Here is a 20968-nt window from a genome sequence, read left to right on the forward strand (position 1 = left end):
TGGGGGACACTGGGGGGGGCACTGGGGGATACTGGGGGGGGCACTGGGGGATACTGGGAGTCATTGGGAATCACTGGGAGGATACTGGGGGATACTTGGGGATACTGGGAGTCACTGGGAGAATACTGGGGGATACGGGGGGGGTCACTGGGGGATACTGGGAGTCACTGGGAATCACTGGGGGGTCACTGGAGGACACTGGGAGTCACTGGGAGGATACTGGGGGATACGGGGGGGGGTCACTGGGGGATACTGGGAGTCACTGGGAATCACTGGGGGGTCACTGGGGGACACTGGGAGTCACTGGGAGAATGCTGGGGGATACGGGGGGGGTCACTGGGGGATACTGGGAGTCACTGGGAGGATACTTGGGGATACTGGGGGATACTGGGATGATACTGGGAGGATACTGGGGCATACTGGGGCATACTGGGGGGCTCACCGGGGCGCGGCGGGGGGGGGTGGGGTACACGGTGGGCGCCGCCTGTATCACGGGCGGGGTCGGTTTGGGGGGGCCCGGGGGGGGGCCCGGGGGGGGCACTCGGGGTCCCGCGGCCACCGGGGGCAGGGGGGGCACTGGCGCCCCTCCCCCCCCCGCCTGCGGGGCAACCGTGGGGAGGGGGAGGGGTCAGGAGCCTGAAATGACCCAAATCCCCCCATTTCTGCCCCAAAAAAATCCCGAATTCACCCCAAATCCCTCCTTAAAATGGCCCAAAATGAGCGAAAACTCCCCTGAAATTGTCCTCAAAAAAAACCCCCAAATTCAGCCCAAAATCATCCCAAAAACCACCCAAATTCACCCCAAATTCCTCCTCAAAATGCCCCAAAAAGGGGTGAAAACTCCCCGAAAATCCACCCCCAAAAACCACACAAATTCACCCCAAATTCCTCCTTAAAATTCCCCAAAAGGAGCGAAAACTCCCCCAAAATCGTTCTCAAAAAAACCCAAATTCAGCCCGAAATCCTCCCAAAAATCCCCAAAAAATTCCTCCCCAAAATCCCCCAAAACCACCAGAAAATGATCAAAATTCTGCCCCCCAAAAAACCCTAAATTCGCCCCAAATTCCTCCTCCACAATACCCCAAAAAGAGGCAAAAACTCCCCCAAAATTGTCCTCAAAAAAACCCCAAATTTACCCCAAATTCCTCCTCAAAATGCCCCAAAAATGGGCAAAAACTCCCCCGAAATCCTTCCCCAAAAACCCCAAATTCCTCCTCAAAATGCCCCAAAAAATTCCCCCCAAAAATCCCCCAAAACCACCAGAAAATGATCAAAATTCTGCCCCAAAAGCCCCAAATTCATCCCAAATTCCTCCTCAAAACACCCCAAAACTGGGCGAAAACTCCCCCAAAAAATCCTCAAAAAAACCCCCAAATTCAGCCCAAAATATTACCCCAAATTCACCCCAAATTCCTCCCAAAATCGCCAAAAAATCGCCCCCAAAAATCACCAGAAAAAAGTCAAAATTCTGCCCCCCAAAAAAGCCGAAATTCACCCCAAATTCCTCCTCAAAATGCCCCCAAAATGGGTGAAAACTCCCCCAAAAAATCCTCAGAAAAAAACCCAAATTCACCCCAAAAAAATCCAAAAAATTCAAAACTCCCCCAAAAATCCTCCCCAAAAAAGCCCAAATTTCACCCCAAATTCACCCCCCAAAAAATGATCAAAATTCTACCCCCCAAAAAACCCAAATTCGCCCCAAATTCCTCCTCAAAACACCCCAAAAATGGGCAAAAACTCCCCCAAAATCTTCCCCCAAAAACCCCAAATTCCCCCCAAAATTCCCCCAAAACCACCAGAAAATGATCAAAATTCTCCCCCCCCAAAAAAGCCCAAATTCGCCCCAAATTCCTCCCAAAAATCCCCCCAAAAATCCCAACTTTTCCCCCCAAAAATCCCAAATTTCCCCAAAATCCGCCCAAAACCGCACCTGGCCCCTCCCCCACCCACCTGGGGGGGCCCCCAAATCCTTCCCAGTCCCTCCCAGTTCCTCCCAGTTCCCTCCCAGTCCATCCCAGTCCCCTCCCAGTAACCCCACACCTCTTCCCAGTCCCTCCCAGTTTGTCCCAGTCCCTCCCAGTTTGTCCCAGTCCCTCCCAGTCCCTCCCAGTCCCTCCCAGTTCCTCCCAATCCCCTCCCAGTCCCTCCCAGTCCCTCCCAATCCTCTCCCAGTCCCTCCCAGTCCCCTCCCAGTCCCTCCCAATCCCCTCCCAGTTCCTCCCAGTAACCCCACACCTCTTCCCAGTCCCTCCCAGTTTGTCCCAGTCCCTCCCAGTTCCCTCCCAGTCCCTCCCAGTCCCTCCCAATCCCCTCCCAGTCCCTCCCAGTCCCTCCCAGTCCCTCTCAATCCCCTCCCAGTCCCTCCCAGCCCCTCCCAATCCCCTCCCAGTCCCTCCCAGTCCCTCCCAATCCCCTCCCAGTCCCTCCCAATCCCCTCCCAGTCCCTCCCAGTCCCTCCCAATCCCCTCCCAGTCCCTCCCAGTCCCCTCCCAATCCCTCCCAATCCCCTCCCAATCCCTCCCAATCCCCCCCCAATCCCCCCCCAATCCCCTCCCAGTCCCTCCCAGTCCCTCCCAGTATCACTCACCGGGCTCGGCGCTCTCAGGGCGCCCCCCAGCGGCGCTCCCAGCGGGGTGGGGGGGGGTCTCTGCAGTGGGGGAGGGGCGAGCAGCAGGGGGGGGGCGGGGGGGGCTCCCAGGGGCGGCCCCACCCCCACCATGGCCCCGGGGGGGGGGCGCAGGCCCAGGGGGGGACCCCGGGGTCCCGCTGGGGGGGGAGGGGGGGGGGAGGGGAGGGGGGGGAGGGGGGGAGGGGTCAGTGCCGGGGCCACAAGGACCCCCCCCCAGTGGCCACCAGTATCCCCAGTATCCACCCAGTATCCACCAGTGTCCACCAGTATCCCCCCAGTGGCCACCAGTATCCCCAGTATCCACCCAGTGTTCCCCAGTATCCACCCAGTGCCCCCCCAGTGCCCCCCCAGTGTCCCCCCAGTGTTCCCCAGTATCCCCCAGTATCCCCCAGTGCCCCCCCGTGCCCACCAGTATCCACCCTGTGTCCACCAGTGTCCACCAGTGTCCACCAGTGACCACCCAGTGGCCACCAGTATCCCCAGTATCCACCAGTGTCCCCCCAGTGTTCACCAGTATCCACCCAGTGTTCACCAGTATCCCCCCAGTGGCCACCCAAACCCCCCCAGTGGCCACCAGTATCCCCAGTATCCACCAGTGTCCCCCCAGTGTTCACCAGTATCCCCCCAGTGGCCACCAGTATCCCCAGTATCCACCCAGTGCCCCCAGTGTCCCCCCAGTGTTCCCCAGTATCCACCCAGTGCCCCCCAGTATCCCCCCAGTGCCCCCCAGTATCCCCCCAGTGGCCACCAGTATCCCCAGTATCCACCAGTGTCCCCCCAGTGTTCACCAGTATCCACCCAGTGCCCACCAGTATCCCCCCAGTGGCCACCAGTATCCCCAGTATCCACCAGTGTCCCCCCAGTGTTCACCAGTATCCACCCAGTGCCCACCAGTATCCCCCCAGTGGCCACCCAAACCCCCCCAGTGGCCACCAGTATCCCCAGTATCCACCCAGTGCCCCCCAGTATCCACCAGTATCGCCCAGTATCCACCCAGTATCCACCAGTGACCACCAGTGTCCACCCAGTCCACTCCAGTGTCTCCCAGTATCCCCCCAGTGTCCCCCCAGTGCCCCCCAGTGTCCCCCCAGTGCCCCCCAGTGCCCACCAGTGACCACCCAGTACCCTCCAGTTTCTCCCAGTATCCCCAGTATCCACCCAGTATCCACCAGTACCCCCAGTGCCCCCCCAGTGTCCCCCAGTATCCCCCCAGTGCCCCCCAGTGTCCACCAGTGACCACCCAGTCCCCTCCAGTGTCTCCCAGTCTTGACCAGTATCCCCCCAGTATCCACCAGTGCCCCCCAGTGCCCCCCAGTATCCACCCAGTGGCTCCCAGTGTCCACCAGTATCCACCAGTACCCCCAGTGCCCTCCCAGTATCCCCCCAGTGCCCCCCCAGTCTCCCCCCAGTATCCCCAGTACCCCCAGTGCCCTCCCAGTATCCCCCAGTGCCCTCCCAGTAACACCCCCGTATCCCCCAGTGTCTCTCCAGTGTCCCCCAGTGTCTCCCAGTCCCCCCCAGTCTCCCCAGTATCCCCAAGCATCCCCCCCAGTCTTCTCCCAGTATCCCCAGTGCCCTCCCAGTATCCCCCCAGTGTCCCCAGTGTCTCCCCAGTATCCCCAGTGACCCCCCCAGTCTCCCCCCAGTATCCCCCAGTATCGCCAGTGTCCTCCGTGTCCCCCCCAATTTCCCTCCAGTCCCTCCCAGTCCCTCCCAGTATCTCCCCAGTCCCCTCCCAGTATGCCCAGTCACTCCCAATATCCCCTCCCAGTCCCTCCCAGTATCCCCCAGTCCCCCCCAGTCCCCTCCCAGTCCCTCCCAGTATCCCCAATATCCCCCCAATCCCTCCCCAGTCCCTCCCAGTCCCTCCCCAGTCCCCTCCCAGTCCCTCCCAGTATCCCCAGTATCCTCCCAATCCCTCCCCAGTCCCTCCCAGTCCCTCCCAGTCCCTCCCAGTATGCCCAGTATGGCCGTACCCGGGCGCTGCAGCACGTGTGGCACAAAGGCCGGGCGCAGGATGGGCGGGCGCTGGGGGGACACTGCGGGGACAGCGCGGCATACTGGGCATACTGGGCATACTGGGAGGGACTGGGAGGGACTGGGAGGGACTGGGGGGGACACTGGGAGGGACTGGGGGGGACTGGGAGGGACTGGGAGGGACTGGGGGGGACTGGGAGGGACTGGGGGGGACTGGGGGGGACTGGGGGGGACTGGGGGGGACACTGGGAGGGACTGGGAGGGCACTGTGGGGACAGCGGGGAGATACTGGGGACACTGGGAGAGACTGGAAGGGACTGGGAGGGACTGGGGGGAACACTGGGAGGGACTGGGAGGGACTGGGAGGGACTGGGGGAACACTGGGAGGGACTGGGAGGGACTGGGAGGGACTGGGGGGAACACTGGGAGGGACTGGGAGGGACTGGGGGGACACTGGGAGGGACTGGGAGGGACTGGGAGGGCACTGTGGGGACAGGGCAGGATACTGGGCATACTGGGAGGGACTGGGAAGGACTGGGGAGATACTGGGGGGGACTGGGAGGGACTGGGGGGGCACTGCGGGGACAGCGGGGGGATACTGGGGATACTGGGAGAGACTGGGGAGATACTGGGAGGGACTGGGGGGGCACTGCGGGGACAGCGCGGGATACTGGGCATACTGGGAGGGACTGGGAGGGTCTGGGGAGATACTGGGGGGGACTAGGGGGATACTGGGGGGGACTGGGGGGGCACTGCGGGGATAGCGAGGGCATACTGGGGATACTGGGCATACTGGGAGAGACTGGGGGAATACTGGGAGGGACTGGGGGGGGACTGCGGGGATAGCGAGGGGATACTGGGGATACTGGGAGGGACTGGGGAGATACTGGGAGGGACTGGGAGAGACTGGGGGGGCACTGCGAGGACAGCGGGGGATACTGGGGATACTGGGCGGGACTGGGGGGATACTGGGGAGACTGGGGACACTGGGGACACTGGGCATACTGGGCATACTGGGAGGAACTGGGAGGGACTGGAGGGGCACTGCGTGGACAGCGTGGCATACTGGGGATACTGGGAGGGACTGTGGGGATACTGGGGAGACTGGGGACACTGGGGACACTGGGCATACTGGGCATACTGGGAGGGACTGGGAGGGACTGGAGGGGCACTGCGTGGACAGCGTGGCATACTGGGGATACTGGGAGGGACTGTGGGGATACTGGGAAGACTGGGGACACTGGGGATACTGGGCGTACTGGGAGAGACTGGGGGGATACTGGGAGGAACTGGGGGGGCACTGGGAGGGACTGGGAGAGACTGGGGAGATACTGGGAGAAACTGGGGGGGCACTGCGGGGATAGTGGGGGAATACTGGGCATACTGGGAGGGACTGGGAGGGACTGGAGGGGCACTGTGTGGACAGCGTGGCATACTGGGGATACTGGGAGGGACTGTGGGGATACTGGGAAGACTGGGGACACTGGGGATACTGGGCGTACTGGGAGAGACTGGGGGGATACTGGGAGGGACTGGGGGGGCACTGCGGGGATAGCGAGGGGATACTGGGGATACTGGGAGAGACTGGGGGGATACTGGGGAGACTGGGGACACTGGGGATACTGGGCATACTGGGCATACTGTGAGGAACTGGGGGGGCACTGGGAAGGACTGGGAGAGACTGGGGGGGCACTGCGAGGACAGCGGAGGGATACTGGGGATACTGGGCATACTGGGAGGGACTGGGAGAGACTGGGGAGATACTGGGAGAAACTGGGGGGGGCACGGCGAGGATAGTGAGGGAATACTGGGCATACTGGGAGGGACTGGGAGGGACTGGGAGGGACTGGAGGCTGGGAGGGACTGGGGGGGCACTGGGAGGGACTGGGAGAGACTGGGGGGGCACTGCGGGGACAGCGGGGGATACTGGGGATACTGGGAGAGACTGGGAGAGACTGGGGGGGCACTGCGGGGACAGCGGGGGATACTGGGGATACTGGGAGAGACTGGGGGGATACTGGGGAGACTGGGGACACTGGGGATACTGGGCATACTGGGAGGAACTGGGGGGGCACTGGGAGGGACTGGGAGAGACTGGGGAGATACTGGGAGAAACTGGGGGGGCACTGCGGGGATAGTGGGGGAATACTGGGCATACTGGGAGGGACTGGGAGGGACTGGAGGGGCACTGTGTGGACAGCGTGGCATACTGGGGATACTGGGAGGGACTGTGGGGATACTGGGAAGACTGGGGACACTGGGGATACTGGGCGTACTGGGAGAGACTGGGGGGATACTGGGAGGGACTCGGGGGGCACTGCGGGGATAGCGAGGGGATACTGGGGATACTGGGAGAGACTGGGGGGATACTGGGGAGACTGGGGACACTGGGGATACTGGGCGTACTGGGCATACTGGGAGGAACTGGGGGGGCACTGGGAAGGACTGGGAGAGACTGGGGGGGCACTGTGGGGACAGCGGAGGGATACTGGGGATACTGGGCATACTGGGAGGGACTGGGAGAGACTGGGGAGATACTGGGAGAAACTGGGGGGGGCACGGCGAGGATAGTGGGGGAATACTGGGCATACTGGGAGGGACTGGGAGGGACTGGAGGCTGGGAGGGACTGGGGGGGCACTGGGAGGGACTGGGAGAGACTGGGGGGGCACTGCGGGGACAGCGGGGGGATACTGGGGATACTGGGCATACTGGAGGACACTGGGGGATACTGGGAGGGACTGGGGGGGCACTGCGGGGATAGCGAGGGGATACTGGGGATACTGGGAGAGACTGGGAGAGACTGGGGGGGCACTGCGAGGACAGCGGGGGATACTGGGGATACTGGGAGAGACTGGGGGGATACTGGGGAGACTGGGGACACTGGGGATACTGGGCATACTGGGCATACTGGGAGGAACTGGGGGGGCACTGGGAGGGACTGGGAGAGACTGGGGAGATACTGGGAGAAACTGGGGGGGCACTGCGGGGATAGTGGGGGAATACTGGGCATACTGGGAGGGACTGGGAGGGACTGGGAGAGACTGGGGGGGCACTGCGTGGACAGCGTGGCATACTGGGGATACTGGGAGGGACTGTGGGGATACTGGGAAGACTGGGGACACTGGGGATACTGGGCGTACTGGGAGAGACTGGGGGGATACTGGGAGGGATTGGGGGGGACTGCGGGGACAGCGAGGGGATACTGGGCATACTGGGAGGGACTGGGGGGATACTGGGAGGGAGTGGAGGAGCACTACAGGGACAGCGAGGGGATACTGGGCATACTGGGGATACTGGGGATACTGGGGGGACTGGGGATAGTGGGAGGGACTGGGAACACTGCAAGAACATGAGGGGATGCTGGGGATACTGGGGGGATACTGGGGATACTGGGGGGACTGGGACAGAAGGGATGGGGGACACTGGGGATACTGGGGGGCACTGGGGATACTGGGGGGATACTGGGGGGATACTGGGGGACTGGGGGATACTGGGGGGATACTGGGGATACTGGGGGGACTGGGACAGAAGGGATGGGGGACACTGGGGATACTGGGGGGCACTGGGGATACTGGGGGGATACTGGGGGGATACTGGGGGACTGGGGGATACTGGGGGGATACTGGGGATACTGGGGGGGACTGGGGGGACTGGGGGGCACTGGGGATACTGGGGGGATACTGGGGGGGACTGGGGGTACTGGGGGGGACTGGGGGGACTGGGGGGATACTGGGGGGACTGGGGATACTGGGGAGGACTGAGGATACTGCAGACACTGGGGATACTGGGGGGACATTGGGGATACTGGGGGGATACTGGGGGGGCACTGGGGATACTGGGGGGCGCTGGGACAGCAGCGGGGGTGGGGACACCAGGGTGACACTCGGGTGACACCGGGCATTGGGGACATTGGGGTGACACCGGGGTGGTGACATCGGGGTTGGGTGACACAGGGGTGACACTGGGGTGACAGCGGGGTGACAGCGGGGTTGGGGACACCGGGGGGGGTTGGGGACACTGGGGTGACACCAGGGTGACACTGGGGTTAGGGACACCAGGGTTGGGTGACACTGGGGGGGTTGGGGACACTGGGGTGACACTGGGGTGACACTGGGGTGGTGACACCAGGGTTGGGGACACCAGGGTGGGGACACTGGGGTGGTGACACCGGGGTGGGGACGTTGGGATGACACTGGGGTGACACTGGGGTGACACCGGGGTGACACTGGGGTGGGGACACCGGGGTGGGGACACTGGGGTGACACCGGGGTTGGGGACACCAGGGTGGGGACACTGGGGGGACACCGGGGTGACACTGGGGTGGTGACACCGGGGTGGGGACGTTGGGATGACACTGGGGTGACACTGGGGTGACACCGGGGGTGGGGACACCAGGGGGGGTTGGGGACGCCAGCGTGACACCGGGGTTGGGGACACAGGGGTGACACCGGGGTGACACTGGGGTGACACTGGGGTGACACTGGGGTTGGGGACACCGGGGTGACACTGGGGTTGGGGACACAGGGGTGACACTGGGGTGACACTGGGGTCGGGGACACCAGGGTTGGGTGACCCCAGGGTTGGGTGACACTGGGGTGACACCAGGGTTGGGGACACTGGGGTGACACTGGGGTGACCCTGGGGTGACACCGGAGTGGGGACACGAGGCGTTGGGGACACCAAGGTGACATTGAGGGTGGGGACACCAGGGTGACACCAGGTGGTAGTGGGGGTGGGGACACCGGGGGTTAGGGACACTGGGGTGACACTGGGGTGACACCGGGGTTGGGGACACCGGGGTGGGGACACGGCGGGGTTGGGGACATTGGGGTGACACTGGGGTTAGGGACACCAGGGTTGGGTGACACTGGGGGGGTTGGGGACACTGGGGTGACACTGGGGTGACACTGGGGTGACACTGGGGTGACACCGGGGTTGGGGACACCAGGGTGGGGACACCGGGGGGACACCGGGGTGACACTGGGGTGACACTGGGGTGACACCGGGGTTGGGGACACTGAGGTGACACCGGGGTGGTGACACGAGAGTGACGCCAGGGTGACACCGGGGTTGGGGACACCGGGGTGGGGACACTGGGGGGGTTGGGGACACCAGGGTGACACCGGGGTGACACTGGGGTGGTGACACGGGGGGGTTGGGGACATTGGGGTGGGGACACGGGGGGGTTGGGGACACTGGGGTGACACCAGGGTGACACTGGGGTTAGGGACACCAGGGTTGGGTGACACTGGGGGGGTTGGGGACACTGGGGTGACACTGGGGTGACACCGGGGTGACACCGGGGTTGGGGACACCGGGGTGGGGACACGGGGGGGTTGGGGACATTGGGGTGACACTGGGGTGACACTGGGGTGGGGACACGGGGGGGTTGGGGACACTGGGGTGGGGACACTGGGGTGGGGACACTGGGGTGGTGACACCGGGGGTTAGGGACACTGGGGTGACAGCAGGGTGACACTGGGGTTAGGGACACCAGGGTTGGGTGACACTGGGGGGGTTGGGGACACTGGGGTGACACTGGGGTGACACTAGGGGGTTGGGGACACCAGGGTGGGGACACTGGGGGGACACCGGGGTGACACGGAGGGTTGGGGACACCGGGGTGACACTGGGGTGACACCGGGGGGTTGGGGACAGAGGGGTGACACTGGGGTGACACTGGGGTGACACCGGGGTTGGGGACACCGGGGGGGGTTGGGGACGCCAGGGTGACACCGGGGTTGGGGACACCGGGGTTGGGGACACAGGGGTGACACTGGGGTGACACTGGGGGGTTGGAGACAGAGGGGTGACACCGGGGTGACACCGGAGTGGGGACACCAGGGTGGGGACAGCGGGGTTGGGGACACCGGGGTGGGGACACTGAGGGGACACCAGGGTGACACCGAGGTTGGCGACACCGGGCATTGGGGACATTGGGGTGACAGCAGGGTGGGGACACTGGGGTGACACTGGGGTGACACAGGGGTGACACTGGGGGGTTGGGGACACTGGGGTGGCACCAGGGTGACACTGGGGTGACACCAGGGGGTTGGGGACACTGGGGTGGCACCGGGGTAGCACCGGGGTGGGGACACTGGGGTGACACTGGGGGGGTTGGGGCCAGCGGGGTGACACTGGGGTGACACCAGGGTGACAGCAGAGTGGTGACACCAGGGATTTGGGGACACCGGGGTGACACCGGGGTGGGGACACGGGGGGGGTTGGTGACACCGGGGTTGGGTGACATTGGGGTGACACCGGGGTGACACTGGGGTTGGGTGACCCCGGGGTTGGGTGACACTGGGGTGACACCAGGGTGACACCAGGGTGACCCCGGGGTGGGGTGACCCCAGGGTTGGGTGACACCGGGGGTGGGGACACCAGGGTTGGGTGACACCAGGGTTGGGTGACCCCAGGGTTGGGTGACACCGGGGTGACCCCAGGGCTGGGTGACACCGGGGTTGGGTGACACCGGGGTTGGGTGACCCCAGGGTTGGGTGACACCGGGGTTGGGTGACACCGGGGTGACACCGGGGTGACCCCGGGGTTGGGTGACACCGGGGCTGGGTGACCCCAGGGCTGGGTGACCCCGGGGTGACCCCAGGGTTGGGTGACACCGGGGCTGGGTGACCCCAGGGTTGGGTGACACCGGGGTTGGGTGACCCCAGGGTTGGGTGACCCCGGGGTGACCCCAGGGTTGGGTGACACCGGGGCTGGGTGACCCCAGGGTTGGGTGACACCGGGGTGACCCCAGGGCTGGGTGACACCGGGGTTGGGTGACACCGGGGTTGGGTGACCCCGGGGTTGGGTGACCCCGGGGTTGGGTGACCCCGGGGTGACCCCGGGGTTGGGTGACACCGGGGTGACCCCAGGGTTGGGTGACCCCAGGGTTGGGTGACCCCAGGGTTGGGTGACACCGGGGTTGGGTGACACCGGGGTGACACCGGGGTGACCCCGGGGTTGGGTGACACCGGGGCTGGGTGACCCCAGGGCTGGGTGACCCCAGGGCTGGGTGACACCGGGGTTGGGTGACCCCAGGGTTGGGTGACCCCAGGGTTGGGTGACCCCAGGGTTGGGTGACACCGGGGTGACCCCAGGGTTGGGTGACCCCAGGGTTGGGTGACCCCAGGGTTGGGTGACACCGGGGTGACCCCGGGGTTGGGTGACCCCAGGGCTGGGTGACCCCAGGGCTGGGTGACACCGGGGTTGGGTGACCCCGGGGTTGGGTGACCCCAGGGTTGGGTGACCCCGGGGTGACCCCGGGGTTGGGTGACCCCAGGGTTGGGTGACCCCGGGGTTGGGTGACACTGGGGTGACACTGGGGTGGGGACCCCAGGGTTGGGTGACACCGGGGTGACACCGGGGTGACACCGGGGTGACCCCGGGGTTGGGTGACACCGGGGCTGGGTGACCCCAGGGCTGGGTGACCCCGGGGTGACCCCAGGGTTGGGTGACACCGGGGCTGGGTGACCCCAGGGTTGGGTGACACCGGGGTTGGGTGACCCCAGGGTTGGGTGACCCCGGGGTGACCCCGGGGTTGGGTGACCCCAGGGTTGGGTGACCCCAGGGTTGGGTGACACCGGGGTGACCCCGGGGTTGGGTGACACCGACCTGGCCCCACGAACGGCACCGGGGGGGTCCCCAGGGGGGGCGCGGTGGCGGCGGCGGCGGCGCGAGCCTCGAGGGACTGCTGCACCTGCGGGGGATGGGAGCGGTTCGGGGCCGTTTGGGGCGGTTTGGGGCGCTTCGGGGCGGTTCGGGGCGGTTTGGGGCAGTTTGGGGCGGTTTGGAACAGTTTGGGGCAGTTTGGGACATTTTGGGGCAGTTTGGGGCATTTTTGGGGCAGTTTGGGGCAGTTTGGGGGCGGTTTGGGGCGGTTTGGGGCAGTTTGGGGGCGGTTCGGGGCGGTTTGGGGCGGTTTGGGGCAGTTCGGGGCGGTTTGGGGCAGTTTGGGGCAGTTTGCGGCAGTTCGGGGCGGTTTGGGGCGGTTTGGGGCGGTTTGGGGCGGTTTGGGGCGGTTTGGGGCGGTTTGGAACAGTTTGGGGCGGTTTGGGGCGGTTTGGGGCGGTTCGGGGCGGTTTGGGGCAGTTCGGGGCGGTTCGGGGCGGTTCGGGGCGGTTTGGAACAGTTTGGGGCAGTTTGGGACATTTTGGGGCAGTTTGGGGGCGGTTTGGGGCGGTTTGGGGCAGTTTGGGGCGGTTTGGGGGCGGTTTGGGGCGGTTTGGGGCAGTTTGGGGGCAGTTTGGGGCGGTTTGGGGCGGTTTGGGGGCGGTTTGGGGCGGTTTGGGGCACTTTGGGGCAGTTTGGGGCATTTTGGGGCATTTTTGGGGCGGTTTGGGGCGGTTTGGGGCCGTTTGGGGCATTTTTGGGGCAGTTTGGGGCGGTTTGGGGCGGTTTGGGGCACTTTGGGGCGGTTTGGGGCGGTTTGGGGCAGTTTGGGGGCGGTTTGGGGCAGTTTGGGGGCGGTTTGGGGCATTTTTGGGGCAGTTTGGGGCAGTTTGGGGCATTTTGGGGCACTTTGGGGCAGTTTGGAACAGTTTGGGGCAGTTTGGGACATTTTGGGGCACTTTGGGGCGGTTTGGGGCGGTTTGGAACAGTTTGGGGCGGTTTGGGGCACTTTGGGGCATTTTTGGGGGAGTTTGGGGCGGTTTGGGGCGGTTTGGAACAGTTTGGGGCATTTTGGGGCAGTTTGGGGCCGTTTGGGGCCGTTTGGGGCAGTTTGGGGCGGTTTGGGGCAGTTTGGAACAGTTTGGGGCAGTTTGGGACATTTTGGGGCAGTTTGGGGCATTTTTGGGGCAGTTTGGGGCAGTTTGGGGCGGTTTGGGGCAGTTTGGGGCGGTTTGGGGCGGTTTGGGGCGGTTTGGAACAGTTTGGGGCAGTTTGGGACATTTTGGGGCAGTTTGGGGCGGTTTGGGGCGGTTTGGGGGCGGTTTGGGGCAGTTTGTGGCAGTTTGGGGCAGTTTGGGGCAGTTTGTGGCGGTTTGGGGCGGTTTGGGGCCGTTTGGGGCGGTTTGGGGCCGTTTGGGGCATTTTTGGGGCAGTTTGGGGCATTTTTGGGGCAGTTTGGGGCGGTTTGGGGCGGTTTGGGGCATTTTTGGGGCAGTTTGGGGCAGTTTGGGGCATTTTGGGGCACTTTGGGGCGGTTTGGGGCGGTTTGGGGCAGTTTGGGGCATTTTTGGGGCAGCTTGGGGCGGTTTGGGGCGGTTTGGAACAGTTTGGGGCAGTTTGGGGCATTTTTGGGGCAGTTTGGGGCAGTTTGGGGCGGTTTGGGGCAGTTTGGGGCGGTTTGGAACAGTTTGGGGCGGTTTGGGGCACTTTGGGGCATTTTTGGGGGAGTTTGGGGCGGTTTGGGGCGGTTTGGAACAGTTTGGGGCAGTTTGGGGCCGTTTGGGGCCGTTTGGGGCAGTTTGGGGCGGTTTGGGGCAGTTTGGAACAGTTTGGGGCAGTTTGGGACATTTTGGGGCAGTTTGGGGCATTTTTGGGGCAGTTTGGGGCAGTTTGGAACAGTTTGGGGCAGTTTGGGGCGGTTTGGGGCATTTTGGGGCAGTTTGGGGCGGTTTGGGGCCGTTTGGGGCAGTTTGGGGCGGTTTGGGGCAGTTTGGAACAGTTTGGGGCACTTTGGGGCATTTTTGGGGGAGTTTGGGGCGGTTTGGGGCGGTTTGGAACAGTTTGGGGCAGTTTGGGGCACTTTGGGGCATTTTTGGGGGAGTTTGGGGCGGTTTGGGGCGGTTTGGGGCGGTTTGGAACAGTTTGGGGCGGTTTGGGGCACTTTGGGGCATTTTTGGGGGAGTTTGGGGCGGTTTGGGGCGGTTTGGAACAGTTTGGGGCAGTTTGGGGCGGTTTGGGGCATTTTGGGGCAGTTTGGGGCGGTTTGGGGCCGTTTGGGGCAGTTTGGGGCGGTTTGGGGCAGTTTGGAACAGTTTGGGGCAGTTTGGGACATTTTGGGGCAGTTTGGGGCATTTTTGGGGCAGTTTGGGGCGGTTTGGGGCAGTTTGGGGCGGTTTGGGCCTTTTTTGGGGTCATTTAGGGAAATTTCAGGAAGTTTTGGGCCGTTTTCAGGCCGCTTTGGGGCCATTTTGGGGCCCCTTAAACCCATTTTGGGGCCATTTTGGGGCGGTTTGGGGCATTTTTGGGGCAGTTTGGGGCAGTTTGGGACATTTTGGGGGCATTCAGGGCCTTTTTTGGGGTCATTTTGAGAAATTTCAGGAAGTTTTGGGCCATTTTGGGGCTGTTTTGGGGCCGTTTTGGGGCCATTTGGGGACATTTTAGAACATTTTGGGGCAGTTTGGGGCCATTTTGGGGCACGTTGGGACATTTTGGGGCAGTTTGGGGGCATTCGGGGCATTTTTGGGGTCATTTTGAGAAATTTCAGGAAGTTTTGGGCCGTTTTGGGGCCGTTTTGTGACATTTTGGGACATTTTGGGGCAGTTTGGGGTCATTTCGGGGCATTCGGGGCCTTTTTTGAGGTCATTTAGGGAAATTTCAGGAAGTTTTGGGCCGTTTTGGGGCCATTTTGGGACATTTTGGGACATTTTGGGGCACTTTGGGGCAGTTTGGGACATTTTGGGGCACTTTGGGACATTTTGGGGCAGTTTGGGGGCATTCGGGGCCCTTTTTGGGGCCATTTTGAGAAATTTCAGGAGGTTTTGGGCCGTTTTGGGGCATTTTGGGGCCACTTAAAGACATTTTGGGGCCATTTTGGGGTGGTTTGGGACATTTTGGGGCATTTTGGGGCAGTTTGGGGCAATTTGGGCCCTTTTTGGGGTCATTTTGAGAAATTTCAGGAGGTTTTGGGCCATTTTGGGGCCGTTTTGGGGCCGTTTTGGGCCAGTTTGGGGCACTTTGGGGCATTTTGGGGCAGTTTGGGGTCATTTGCGGGCATTCGGGGCCTTTTTTGGGGTCATTTTGAGAAATTTTAGAAAGTTTTGGGCCATTTTGGGGCCGCTTTGGGGCATTTTGGGGCCACTTAAAGCCATTTTGGGGCCATTTGGGGCGATTTTGGGGTGATTTAGGAACATTTGGGGGACGTTTTTGGGGCATTTGGGGTCATTTTGGCGACATTTTGAGAAATTTCGGGACATTTTTGGGGTCATTTTGGGGCCACTATAAGCCATTTTGGGGCCATTTTGGGGCCATTTTGGGGCCATTTTGGGGCCATTTTGGGGTGATTTAGGAACATTTGGGGGCATTTTGGAGCATTTGGGGCATTTTTGGGGCCGTTTTGGGACATTTTAAGGAATTTCAGGACATTTTTGGGGCCGTTTTGGGACATTTTGGGGAATTTCATGACATTTTTGGGGCCGTTTAGGGGCATTTCGGGCATTTTTGGGGCCATTTAGGGACATCTTGAGGAGTTTTGGGACATTTTTGGGGCCATTTTGGGGCCACATTGAGACATTTGAGGCCATTTTGGTGTCATTTTGGGACATTTGAGGCCATTTTGGGGCATTTTGGGATGGTTTGGGGTATTTGGGGACATTTTGGGGCAGTTTGGGGCACTTTGGGGCACTTTGGGACATTTTGGGCCTTTTTTGGGGTCATTTTGAGAAATTTCAGGAAGTTTTGGGCCATTTTGGGGCCGCTTTGGGGCATTTTGGGGCCGCTTAAAGCCATTTTGGAACATTTTGGGGTGGTTTGGGGCATTTTGAGGACATTTTGGGACGTTTTGGGGCAGTTTGGGGTCATTTGGGGCCATTTGGGATCATTTTGGGGCACTCAGGATCATTGACGGCCATTTTGGGACATTGGGGGCCATTTTGGGGTGATTTGGGGCTATTTTGGGGCCACTTTGTGCCATTTCGGGGCCATTTAGAGGCATTTTGGGCCCTTTTGGGGCCGTTTGAGGTCATTTGAGGGATCTTACGGCCATTTTATGCCGTTTTGGGGCCATTTTGGGGTCATTTTAGACCATTTTGGGGCCACTTTGAACCATTTTGGGGCCATTTTAGGTCATTTGGGGCCATTTCAGGGAGATTTTGGGCCATTTTGTGCCCATTTTGGGGTGATTTAGGACCATTTCGTGCCCGTTTTGGGGTGATTTCGGGCCATTTTGTGCCCGTTTTGGGGTGATTTTGGACCCTTTGTGCCCATTCTGGGGTGATTTCCGGCCATTTTAGGCCATTTTGGGGTGATTTGGGGCTACTTTGGGGTGATTTTAGGCCACTTTGGGCCATTTGGGGCCATTTTGGGGTGATTAGGGCCATTTTGGGGTGAATTTGGGCCGTTTTGGGGTGATTTTGGCGCCAGTTGGGGACATTTTGGGCAATTTTAAGCCATTTTGGGCCATTTTCAGGTGATTTTAGGCCATTTTGTGCCATTTTAGGACCACGTGGGGCCATTTTGGGGTGATTTTGGGCAGTTTTGGGGCCATTTTGGGGTGATTTGAGGCCATTTTGGGGTGAATTTGGGGGAATTTTGGGGTGATTTGGTGCCATTTTGGTGCTATTTTGTGCCCATTTTGGGGCGATTTCGGGCTGTTTTGGGGTGATTTAGGACCATTTTGTCCCAATTTGTGCCCATTTTGGGGCGATTTTGGGCTGTTTTCGGGCCGTTTCAGGCCGTTTAGGGCCATTTTGGGGTGATTTTGGGCCATTTTGAGGTGATTTTGGGCTGTTTTGGGGTGACTTCGGGCCGTTTTGGGGCGATTTTGGGCCATTTTGGGGCGATTTGGGGCCATTTTGGGGCGATTTTGGGCCATTTAGGGCCATTTTGGGGTGATTTTGGGCCGTTTCAGGGTGATTTTGGGCCATTTAGAGGCCATTTTGGGGCAAGTTGGGGTGATTTTGGGCTGTTTTGGGGTGATTTTGGGCTGTTTTGGGGCAATTTTGGGCCATTTAGGGGCCATTTTGGGGTGATTTAGGGCCATTTTGGGGTGATTTTGGGCCATTTTGGGGCCGTTTCGGGGCGATTTTGGGCCGTTTCAGGCCGCTTTGGGGCCATTTAGGGCCATTTAGGGCCATTTAGGGGCAACTTTGGGCCGTTTCAGGGTGATTTGGGGCCATTTTGGGGCGATTTAGGGTCATTTAGGGGTGATTTAGGGCCATTAAGAGCCATTTTGGGGTGATTTGGGGCCGTTTTGGGCCGTTTTGGGGTGATTTAGGGCCATTTTGAGGTGATTTAGGGCCGTTTTGGGGTGATTTAGGGCCATTTCGGGCCATTTCGGGCCGTTTTGGGGCGATTTTGGGCCGTTTTGGGGCCATTTTGGGGCGATTTTGGGCCGTTTCGGGCCATTTTGGGGCCGTTTTGGGGCGATTTTGGGCCGTTTTGGGCTGTTTTGGGGCCATTTTGGGGCGATTTGGGGCCGTTTCGGGCCATTTTGGGGCGATTTTGGGGCGATTTGGGGCCGTTTCGGGCCGCTCCGGACCCACCTGCTGGTAGGTGTTGGTGGCGATGATCGGCCGCAGGACGGGGGGCGGGGCCAGGGGGTCCCCGGGGGCGGGGCCAGGAGCCCCCAGCACCTCCTGCTCGAAGCTGCCACCAGTAAGGACCAGTAAGGACCAGTATGGACCGGTATGGACCGGTACGGAGCGCTGACACCCCCCCCAGCGCCTCACCAGTACAAACCAGTAACAACCAGTATGGCCAGGCGAGCTCCCAGTGACCCTTAACCCCCCCAGTGACCTCCTCCCAGTGCTCCCAGTAATGCCCGGTGCCCTCCCAGTGCTCCCAGTAACCCCCAGTTCCCCCCTAGTGCCCTTCCAGTAACCCCCAGTGCCCTCCCAGTGCTCCCAGTAACCCCCAGTTGCCCCCTAGTGCCCTTCCAGTAATCCCCAGTGCCCTCCCAGTAATCCCCAGTGCCCTCCCAGTGCCCTCCCAGTAACATCCCTCACCCTCCCAGTACCCCCCAGAAACCCCCAGTGCTCTCCCAGTAGCCCCCAGTGAGCTCCCAGTAACACCCCCTACCCTCCCAGTACGCCCCAGCAACTCCCAGTGCCCTCCCGGTTAGCCCCCAGTAACCTCCCAGTGACCCCCAGTTACCCCCCAGTGCCCTCCCAGTGCTCCCAGAAACCTCCCAGTTACCCCCCGGTGCCTTCCCAGTGCTCCCAGTGCCTCCCAGTAACCCCCAGTGCTCTCCCAGTGTTCCCAGTAGCCCCCCAATGCCCTCCCAGTGCTCCTAGCTACCCCCCAGTCACCCCCCAGTAACCCCCCAGTACCTCCCAGTGCTTCCCAGTGCCTCCCAGTAACCCCCAGTGCCCCCCAGTGCCTCCCAGTGCTTCCCAGTGCCTCCCAGTAACCCCCAGTGCCCCCCAGTAACCCCCCAGTGCCTCCCAGTGCTTCCCAGTGCCTCCCAGTAACCCCCAGTGCTCTCCCAGTGCTCCCAGTAACACCCCCCCACCCTCCCAGTACCTGCCCCGTTACCACGGCAACCCCCAGGACCCCACCCCCCCTTCCCAAGCCCTGCCCCCGTTGCCATGGCAACCGCCAATCCCCTCCCCAGGCCCCGCCCCCGTTGCCATGGCAGCGGCCAATCCCCGCCCACCCCAGGCCCCGCCCCCGTTGCCATGGCAGCCAATCCCCGCCCACCCCAGGCCCCGCCCCCGTTGCCATGGCAGCCGCCAATCCCCGCCCTCCCCAGGCCCCGCCCCCGTTGTCATGGCAGCCGCCAATCCCCGCCCTCCCCAGGCCCCGCCCCCCGTTGCCATGGCAGCCGCCAATCCCCGCCCTCCCCAGGCCCCGCCCCCGTTGCCATGGCAGCGGCCAATCCCCGCCCTCCCCAGGCCCCGCCCCCGTTGCCATGGCAGCGGCCCGGCCCCGCCCCCTCCCGCCCGCCATGCCCGCGCCGCCGTTCCCCTCACAGCGCCATCTCCGCCTCCATCTCCTTCAGCCGCTCCTCGCCGCTCTTCGCCGCGGCCCCGCCGCCTCCCGCCGCCGCTCCGGGCCCCGCCGCCGCTCCCGCCGCCATTCCCGGCCCGGGCCCGGCTCCCACCGCCATTCCCGGGCCGCTCCCACCCGGAGCCGCCGCCGCCGCCATCGCTGAGCGCGCCGCAAGCGCTTCCGCCCGCCCGCCTGAGGGGCGCTTCCGGCGCGCCGCGATGACGTCACACCGCGCGACACCACCCCGCCCCCCTCCCCCCGGCGCGTTAAATCAAAGCGAATTTGGGGCGAAATCGTTGAAAATCGAGCAAAAAGCGCTTTAATGGCGGCCGGCGAGCGGCGTAGGCGGCGGCGCGGGGCGGCCTCAGCGCTTGAGCTCGCTGTAGAGATCCCCGCGCGCGCCCTGAAGCTCCTGGTAGGGAGAGTCCTGCTCCGGGGGGCGGGGCTTGGGCGGGGCTGAGGGGAAAGGGGGCGGGGTCACGGCGGAGCCACGCCCACATCGGGGATTAGACCACGCCCCCTTTGTCCACACCCCATTTATGGCCACGCCCTTTCCGTTTTGGCCACGCCCCCTCTGACCACGCCCACCTCTGCGCCCGCGCGCCGCCAGCCAATAGGCTCCGCCCGCGATCAGCAGCGTCATGATGACGTCAGCGGCAACCAGCGCCGCGATTGGTCCGGGCCCCGGGAAGCAGCCGGAACATTCTGGAACTGCGGAAAGAACCGGGGGGGGGAGGGGGAGGGGAAAAGGGCGAGGAGAGACCACGTGACCCCTCCCCCCTCACAACACCCCGTGACCTTTTGACCCCAACCACGTGACCCCGGGGTGGGGGAGGGGCCTCACCTGGCTCGGCCGTGGCGGCTCCTGGATGGGAAAGAAAAGGGGGGGGGAGGGGAAAAGAGGGGAGGGGCGGGGCTTGATCAGCCCCTCCCCCACCCCAATACCCCTCCCCCACCCCCACAGCCCCTCCCACATCCTCACAGCCCCTCCCCCACCCCCCACAGCCCCTCCCCCCCGCTTAGGCAGGGTGGGGGAGGGGCACAAGGCTCGGCTTGGGGGTGGGGGAGGGGCTGGGGGGCTCCTCAGGGTGGGGGAGGGGCTCATCCCCCCCCCAATCCCCTCCCCCCCTTCCCTCGCCCTTCCCCTCCCCCACCCCAGGCCCGGCCACTTCTCCTTTGGGTAGCTGGGGTGGGGGAGGGGAAGGGGGGTCCCTGAGGTGGGGGAGGGGCTGGGGGGGGTCCCTGGTGTGGGGGAGGGGCTGGGGGAGTCCCTGGGGTGGGGGAGGGGCCTCACCGAGCAGCAGGAGGACGAAGCCGAGGGTCCCAGGGGGGGCCATGGCGGCGGTGGGGGAGGGGAAGGGGCGTGGCCGGGGTTCTCCATTTAAGCCACGCCCCCTCTCTGGGCTCAGCTCGTGATTGGCTCCCTGAGAACCCCCCCTTCCCCCCGGTTCGGACACCTCGTGACCCCTCCCCCCCTCCATTTCCCATCTGTGGCCTCGCCCCTTCCCGACAAGCCCCGCCCCTCGCCTTTAAATCCCGCCCAC

At 63.0% G+C, this 20968-nt stretch overlaps 2 protein-coding genes across 2 annotated transcripts; both read right to left on the bottom strand.

The window, feature by feature from the left end:
• Positions 1–174: 174 nt before the first annotated feature.
• On the bottom strand, positions 175–19656 carry RBM42 (RNA binding motif protein 42). Its single transcript, XM_068998710.1, has 7 exons — positions 19406–19656; positions 17978–18080; positions 12222–12306; positions 4606–4668; positions 2588–2766; positions 443–598; positions 175–219 (listed from the first exon to the last, which is right to left on the bottom strand). Exons 1-7 carry the CDS (start codon positions 19579–19581, stop codon positions 175–177), a joined length of 807 nt encoding a protein of 268 aa, XP_068854811.1. The 5' UTR covers positions 19582–19656.
• Positions 19657–19717: 61 nt separating this feature from the next.
• On the bottom strand, positions 19718–20846 carry TYROBP (transmembrane immune signaling adaptor TYROBP). Its single transcript, XM_068998715.1, has 4 exons — positions 20719–20846; positions 20269–20289; positions 20013–20135; positions 19718–19880 (listed from the first exon to the last, which is right to left on the bottom strand). The coding sequence occupies exons 1-4, from the start codon at positions 20759–20761 to the stop codon at positions 19789–19791; spliced, it is 279 nt and encodes a 92-aa protein (XP_068854816.1). The 5' UTR covers positions 20762–20846; the 3' UTR covers positions 19718–19788.
• Positions 20847–20968: the final 122 nt, after the last annotated feature.

The sequence above is a fragment of the Aphelocoma coerulescens genome, unplaced genomic scaffold (assembly GCF_041296385.1).
Source record: "Aphelocoma coerulescens isolate FSJ_1873_10779 unplaced genomic scaffold, UR_Acoe_1.0 HiC_scaffold_150, whole genome shotgun sequence".
In the NCBI taxonomy this organism is placed as follows: domain Eukaryota; kingdom Metazoa; phylum Chordata; class Aves; order Passeriformes; family Corvidae; genus Aphelocoma; species Aphelocoma coerulescens.